This window comes from Marmota marmota, unplaced genomic scaffold (genome assembly GCF_001458135.2).
Source record: "Marmota marmota marmota unplaced genomic scaffold, marMar, whole genome shotgun sequence".
Taxonomy (NCBI): domain Eukaryota; kingdom Metazoa; phylum Chordata; class Mammalia; order Rodentia; family Sciuridae; genus Marmota; species Marmota marmota.
Window position 1 is genome coordinate 6,664,006 of NW_025999863.1, and position 8,578 is coordinate 6,672,583.

An 8,578-nucleotide genomic window follows, 5' to 3' on the forward strand; every position below is an offset into this window, starting at 1 on the left:
AAGAATGGGCCTTAAAAGCTGATGTATCTTTGAAAAACACAGAAGTGAAAGAAGAAAATTGAGTACACGATTTTCCTCCAAATTACAGCTAGGGTCCAAATCTTAAGTGGAACTTAATTTTCTCTTCTTCATCTTCTTGCATTAATATTGGGAAGTCCTTAGAGATGGGCATTGCATGGACCAATTAGTCTAATTGTGAGCTCTGTGTATTGAGCTTCCAAGATCCTATATTAGTCCACAGTCAGCCTGTGCCTGCAGCCCTTCAGTGGATGGTTCCTGACCAGTGAGCTGCGTGGCTGTGTCTCCTGCAGTGGTTCTGCATCAGGAAGCGCCCAGCTGACAGCGTATTCATAGGAATGCTGGGCACAGAGTCTGAGCATTTGTTGGGCACCAGGTATGTGTGGGTCTTGGGAAGTGCACTTATTAGTCGTGATCCAGGAGAGAATCATTGTAATCCTGTAAGTACAGAGAGAGCTTTTGGATGTGCTAAGGATTACAGGGAGTAACATTTCCTTATCTTGAGGAAAAATTTCACTGTTTGAGTAGCCAGATGGAAGAACACAAACATGCAGTGTTTTGTGTGGGTTTGTGAAGTTTTGCTTTTTTGTTTAAGGTGAGGGTATTGCATATCATTTTAAAAATTTTTTCTCTACCAGACTGGTTTCTGTTTTCCATAGAAATCTCACCCAAAACTGCACAAAATGGGTTGGTTCTTTAAAAGTGTTTTCTTACCTCTATGAAAGGACTAAGGTGGTGAAAAGATGATGAGGAGGATGACTGAAGCCAGAGCATAATAAACCGATATGCAGGACTTCCCAGACTCAGTGCTGAGCAATGTGGTCTATGTCTTTTTTTCATTTCATGCATATCACCATGCTGTAGTTATGCATGCCCAATTTATTATACTTTACAATAAACAAAGAAGAACATTATAATTATGGAACTTGTTCTTGTTTGTTAGACCAGAAAAAGTGCAGTTTTGTTTGCACTGGGCTGTCTGGCCATGGACACAGGGCATCACAGGAGAATCCTGGCAGGCTGTCCCATTGGCAAGCCCACTAGCCATTTCTCTTGCTTACTCTGCTCTTCCTCTTGTGATTCCTGGTGATCACAGGCAGAGCAGTGAGGTCACCTGTTGCATGCACCACGGAAGAACAGCCACAGTTCACAGGAGAGGTCACAGTAGGGGAGGCTGATGATCATTCAGGACAGATCACACATTTGGGCCCCCTCCAGAACCTCCTTGAGCTCATCACATGCTCCTCCTTGCTGGAAAACAACCCTCTCAATCTCAAAGCAAACATAATGTTAGGTTTTGATTTCATTCTCACTCATAAAACTGTAAAGATTCTAAAAATGCCAGAGATTTACCAGTGGTTAAGATCTTTGGACCTATACTGAAAATGTCAAGTGGGAAAGAATAAAAATAAAAGTAATCCATCTATTTCAAAATCTCTCAGTCCCAATCCCTATCTCTGTAAGGAAGTTCACTAGTTTCACTGGTGTCTAGATTCAGCCTTGATATCTGGGTTGATTTCCCATTGATGCAACTGCAGAGTAAGTATAAATACTTTGTTCTCCTATTTGAATAATATAGGATATATGAATAAAATCCAGGCAAAATAAAATCTGGATATTGTTGTTACTGTTAGTTCTTACTAGGTTAATCTTTATGCCACTCAATTAATATGTCCAGTGACCTAAAATGACCATTTTCCTATCTCTGGATGGGCATTTTAATTTTGACCTTACAGATATGTGTGCTGGATATTTGGGAAGAACGTCTCATTTTTTTCTATTTTTTGACTCCCTGAGGCCTATGCTCTGCTTGGCACAGGGAGGCATCCAAAATAAGTCTGTTCAGCATTGAACCCCCAGCACCATTTCTTTCCTAAATTGATCAAAATGAATTTGGATTAGCAAATTGTGGCCTCCTGTCTGTACTTTCTTTCCTTTCAGCAGTGTCCATGGGTATAGACCCAAGTTAAAACTGTCACTCTGTATCCATGTTTTGGATGTAGAGACTCTTTATTTTCATTTAATATCATCCATAGCAGAAAAAGTTTCAGAAATCATGGCAGAGATTTTCATGGGCTTGAAGAAAGGCAAGGAGGCAGAAACTGAAGGGCACTTAACACCTCAGCCTTCCACGAGGCACAGGTCAGAGTTTCACTTCATTCCAGCCTCCACTGCCCTTGACCATGGCTTTCCTCCATAATGCGGATAGTTATCAAATCATGGATTTTTTTTATTAAATCACAATGACCAAATATTTGTTGAGTTTCAAATATCCCTTTGGAGATGGTGTTATTTTCTGTGTTTCCATTAAGCAGTGAGCAGGGAGAGGAGGAGAGATTTGCACACTGTGCACACACTGGTAGGTGGGATGTGGGTCTGAAATGCTGCCTTCTTGACTCCAGCATGATCTCTTCAGATAGATCCAAGGGAAAGAGTATTTCCTGAATTTGACAAATTTTCTTAAGGATTCATCAAGGAGAGATTATTACTACTTGGGGTGATGCTTCATTTTCCTGATACATATTAGGATTGAGAAGATATGGGTAATACTGGCTGTCCTTGAAGGGCATAAATGTAGGTTATTAATAGCAAAATTGAACGTGCATTTTTCTATTGGAAATCAATTGCCTAGCCCCAACCAACATATTTATTGGAGTTGGATATTCTTATTTGAGTGACATGGAGATTGGCAGAGGATTTTGAAATGTTTATCAAATTACTAAACTACCCAATTAAAAGATTGTGTCCTTTCAACAGATAACACTTTGCATCAGATAAAGACTTTTCAGAGGGTGAATGTACTCCACAGAGTACCTTCTCAGGTTAATGTAAACTTGCATATTTCATGGGCAATAGGTATTGTTTTGCAGAATACTTAAATTAAGTATTTTAAGTACTTTTAAGGCAACATTATAAATGAAAACTGCATGGTAGATGATTCTGACATGAAAACACCAAGAGAAAATTACACGTACCCACTTCAAGACAATATCTGTGTCTGGGAGACAGGTTTGCAGGAGAATGGAAAAAGGCAGAGATACTAAGACTCAAATTTCCTATGTAATAATTCAGATATCTAGCCAATGTTAGTCCTGGAACAAGTATTATCAGATTCATATGTTTTAATATAGGTGATAATGTTATGGATAATAAGAATAAGCAATATTCACAGAGCATGTTCTACACACTAGGATATTGTTAGATAGTCGATTTCAGCTGTAGTATAAAAAAAGACCACTCAGAATTTCACATATGGATATGCTGATACAATTAGTGTTGTAATGATATCACTATGTTAGATATCCTAAAATATGCACAGGAAGAACTACAAGTTATGCTACTTGAAGGATTTGTTAAAAAATTTTTCTGATGACAGCCATACAAAGTGGGTAATTACTACCCCCTTTTGACGAATGAGGAGGTTTCCAAGAAGTTGTTACATTATTTCTTATTGTACTCTATTTTATACTGTATCCAATTCTGTCACAGTGAGAAATTATAAATAATGAACCTAAGTGTATTTCATGTAGCCTAAATAGGAGAATTGAATCAATGTGTCAGGAATGACTGACCAGAAAATCTATGAAGAAGAAATAAGTAGATTGGAAATGAAACTTGGAGTTTTGAGTCTTTACTTAGTGTTTGGATCATCAACAATGTTCTTAAGGGTTTGAGATCAAAAAACTATGATCCAGTTTTATCAAGCCAGATGGAGTACAGAATCAAGAAAATGAAAAAAAAAAAATCAAGGGGCATTTTATATAACAGATATTTTGCTGATATTATATGGGTTGATAAAATAAACCTGCATAAAATAAAACAATTCAAAGGAGATTCTTACAGTCTATGATTTTAAAATCATTGACAGGTACAGTGCACACTAATGCCACATTGTGGTCAGCAATTTTATTTATGTAATCATGTTTATCCAAATTTGAAGTTCACCAAGGATAGGATTTTTATTTATGTTACTTAATTTTTAATTAGAAAACTTTAATGAACAAAGGAGGCAAATGAGAATGATGAGACCCCTTTGCAGAAAATGGGTCCATACTGCTTTCTTGTTATGATCCATCAACATTCATCTAGTTGTCAGGAAAAGCAGTCCTTATGCAGTCTCAAATATCTTGTCAAAGGACTTTGTTGAAAGGCCTTAGAACCAAAAGAGGTATATCAAACTACTTCTTAATTTCCTTTTTTTCTTAAAGATAAGCAATATTTCATTGTGATCATGAATTTATTCCCTCCTTTGCTTCTGGACTTCTACATTGCTCAGTTCAATGTCTCTCAAGTGAGTATGGAAAGAGGGGTGGATGATGGAGATGGGTTTTTTCACTATTGAGAATTATTGTTGAAGGTGTGTGGACCTAAATCTTGAGCACCTTCCTGAGCAAACTTGATTTCAATGTTTCCAGAATGAGGGGTGCCTGTTTTATGTATTTTTAAACACTTTCTTTGCTTTTCAAAAGGTGTCCAAGAAACATACAAGCACAAAATTTAACCTGTGTCTCTGAATTCCTACTCATGAGCTTCTCAGAGGATCCAGACCTGCAGCCCATCCTCTTTGTACTATTCCTGTCCATGTACCTGGTCACCATCCTGGGAAACCTGCTCATCATCCTGGCTGTCTGCTCTGACTCCCACCTCCACACCCCCATGTACTTCTTCCTCTCCAACCTGTCCTTGGCTGACATTGGTTTCATTTCTACCACAGTTCCAAACATGATTGTAAACATTCAAACTCACAATGATATCATCTCCTATGAAGGATGCCTGACACAGATGTCTCTTTTTACCATTCTTGTCTGTATGGATTATATGCTTCTGTCTGTGATGGCCTATGACCGGTTTGTGGCCATCTGTCACCCCCTACGTTATCTAGTCATTATGAACCCTCGCCTCTGTGGCTTCTTAATTTTGGGGTCATTTTTGCTGAGTCTTTTGGACTCCCAGCTGCACAATTTGATGATCTTAAAAGTTACCAGCTTCAAGGATGTGGAAATTTCCAATTTCTACTGTGACCCTTCTGAACTTCTGAATCTTTCCTGTTCTCACAACTTCTCTGATGACTTTGCCAAGTATGTTCTTATTGCCATCTACGGCATTTTCCCCTTCTCAGGGATCCTTTTCTCTTATTATAAAATTATTTCCTCCATTCTGAGGATCCCATCCTCAGGTGGGAAGTACAAAGCCTTCTCTACCTGTGGCTCTCACCTGTCAGTGTTTTGCTTATTTTTAGGAACAGGCTTTGCAGTGTATTTTGGATCAGCTGTATCACATTCTCCCAGGAAGGATGCAGTGGCCTCTGTGATGTACACTGTGGTCACCCCCATGCTGAACCCCTTCATCTACAGCCTGAGGAACAGGGACATTAAAAATGCCCTGAGGAGGCTGCAGATCAGGACAGTCTAATCCCAGCCCCTGTGGGGTCTGGTTGCCATGCATTTTTGAAAATGCAACAAAGACAAATACCTAGTCCTGTCCATGTGCCCCACATGCTAATTTCTCACCAAGTTTTATAGTAGAATGGTTGGAACTCATCCTGGGAAAAATTAAGAAATAGTTCTATAGGTGTCTGGACCTTGAATGTGAACAGCTGTTAGAAATTGGTCTGTTTGAATCTGGAATGCCCCTCAAAGACTTGCATGTTGGAGTCTTTGTCCTAATAACAGCAGTGTTCAAATGCTGGATGAAAAGTGGTCCATGAGACCTCTAACCTTGTCTGTGGATTGAATTCCCCCCCCCCAACCCTTCCCCTCTTTCCCTTTTTTCTTCCTTCTTTTCTTTTTTCTTTCTTATTTCCAATACAAGTTTTCCCTCTTTTAAGTGATTTTCCTCAGGTATTTTTTTCCACAGTAACAGAAAGGTGACTAACACATAAACCAAACAACTCAGGTGCATCCACATATTATATTAAGGCTCACTTATATGGTATGGAGAAGGACACAAATTTTGAAAGTTTCATTGTAATCAGAAGCTAAAAAAACAAATGATGTTTGTCTCTGGGGTAATGCCACATAGCATTTAAAGCTTTCAAAATAAATGTATGTACTCTTTAGAGAAACTTTAAACTACATGTTGAAACAAATCAGCACATTGCAGGGCAATAGGTGTTTTGTTGCATACTACCTAGGTGAGATTATGTACTCTTTTAGGCATGTGCTTAAGAAAACTGTTTATGTATACAAAAATAAATGCAGATATGAAACCAGTGCCAGGAAAATCTACCCTCAATTCTGACAGTAATTGCCTCTGGGGCAGAAATATGCAAGTGGATAGTATCATACAGAGATGCCAAGACCTGGAATTTTATAGGAATTCATTAAAACTCCTACAAGATCTAGTTGTCAAGAACAGTGATTATAATTTTTTTGATGATGAAGTGGATTTCTGCAGTTTTTCCTTGACATTTTTATCGGTGCATTTTAGTTGTGTGCAGTGTTGGGATCTATTGTTACATATTTGTACATGCACACAATATAACAACAGAATTTGGTCAGTATAACTCCCCAGCACTCCCCCTCCATCCCTTCTTCCCTTCCTCTCCCTGTTCATTTCCTCTACTCTCCTGACCTCCCTTTGTCATGCAATAACCCCTGCCTTTCTTTCCCTTTCTCCTCTATAGCTTCCACAAATGAAAGAAAACATGTGATCCTTGACCTTCTGAGTTTGACTTACTCCACTTAATGTAATGTTCTCATGTTCCACCCATTTTTCTGCAAATGACATAATATCATTTTTCCTTATGGCTGAATAAAACTCCATTCTGTATATTCACCACCTTTCTTTATCCATTTATTCAATGATGGACACCTATTTTCCCTTTATGTTACATTTTAAAAAATTCAATGAAGAATATTAATCCTACAGGATAGAGGTCTTACTGTGGTGTATTGATACATGCATGTGACATACTTGGTCAGTGATACTCCTAAGCCCTTTCCTGTCTGTCACCTCTTCCCTTCCTGTGCACACTTCTTTCAACCATAACCCTCTGCCTCCTACTTCACGACAAGTAATCCTTTCATCTCACTATGAAGTCATTTCCTGCATTGGAACAATCCCATCCACAGGTGAGAAGGGTGAAGCATTTTTGTGTGGGACTCCCCTGTCATTTATTTGTTAGTTTTATGTCTCTAGCATGGAAGTGTCTTGTGTTGCAACTGTGTCACATTCTTCCAGTGATGTGGCCTTTCTGGTGGACTAAGCGATGTATCCCACGGGCACCTCTATGCTGTATCCTTCCTGTGCAGCCTGAGGAACTCAACATTAATGTCCCTTCTGGAAGCTCTGTGGCAGAACTGTCTAATTTCAGGACCTGAGGCATCCAGTTGGGATGTATGTCAGAAAATGCAGCAAGATTAACATATTTCCTATAAATCCATCTTCCTAGAGCATGTTGTTTTTGTATGTTGACGGGTTTAATTCCTTATATTTCATAAGCAAACGGTGGTCACCAAGGTTGTGGCATTTTTAAAATGGATTCCCAAGTTTGGTTTGAGTGGATGAAAAATTTCTGGAGATGTTTGATGGTAATAGTTGCACAAAAATGTGAATGTAACTAATGCCACCCAAGCATTGACTTGACATGGTTAACATGGTAATTTTTGTTGTTTATATTTTCTTCTAATAAAATAGACATAAAATCAGATGAATCTCTGCAAAATTTGTAAGTGGAAGAAGTGAAGCATGTGTATGAGATTCCTTCTAAGCAGAGGGAGGGTCCACATGTTTTGTGGACATTCATTTCTCCCTCTGCTGCCCCTCCCCATCTCCTCTTCTTCCTCTTCCTCCTCTTCTCATCCATTTACATTAGGAGGTCCTTTGAGACTGGGATAACGTGAACCAATTTGGCTAATTAGGAGCTCTGCATTAAGCCTCCAAGACAATATAATAGTCAGTAATCAGGCTGTGCCAGCCGTCCTTCTGTGAGTGGTTCATGTCCAGTGATCTCTGTAGCTTAATCTCCCTGTGACACTCTTCACCAGGAGGCAGCTATATAATAATGCAGTACTCCGATGAATCCTGAAGACACAGTCTAAGCTTTCACTGGGCATCAGGCATGGGAAGGTCTTAATTCTGTACTTGTTTGTGAACAGAGACACCTCAACCAGTAAGTGCAAAGGGATCACATGCATTAGGGGAGGATTCATGGAAGTATTCTTTCCTTATCATGAGAACAAACATGATAGTTTAGGTAACCTGACCCATGTGCATCCTAATATGCAAAGTTTCAACTATGAGAATTGAGACCATTTATGTTCTTGTTTATGGTGCAGATACCAGAAACCTTATTCAAAATTTGCTTTTTACCCCACACTGTATCTACCTTTCATAAAAGTCTCACCCATAATAGCAAAATGTGGATCTTTCTAAACAGTTCAAAAGCCTTCTAAAAAGATTAGGAAGGTGATGTGAGGATGAGACAGAGGCCAAGAGTAACCCTCACATCATGGACTGATAGAGAGGGCTTCCTGCCTGCCAGCACTGAGTGCTCTGAGTCACTCATTAATTTTTATGCTTATCATCTTATTTTATTTATATATATATATATATATAT

General features: G+C 38.8%; 1 protein-coding gene across 1 annotated transcript; it reads left to right on the forward strand.

Annotated features, from left to right (window-relative positions):
- The first annotated feature begins 4,488 nt into the window (after window positions 1-4,488).
- LOC107157534 (olfactory receptor 7E24-like) lies at window positions 4,489-5,430 on the forward strand. Its single transcript, XM_015503894.1, has one exon. It carries the CDS (start codon window positions 4,543-4,545, stop codon window positions 5,428-5,430), a length of 888 nt encoding a protein of 295 aa, XP_015359380.1. The 5' UTR covers window positions 4,489-4,542.
- Window positions 5,431-8,578: the final 3,148 nt, after the last annotated feature.

Excerpts from the sequence above, each read along its gene's own strand:
- LOC107157534 (XM_015503894.1), top strand. The coding sequence starts at position 4,543 with ATGAGCTTCTCAGAGGATCCAGACCTGCAGCCCATCCTCTTTGTACTA.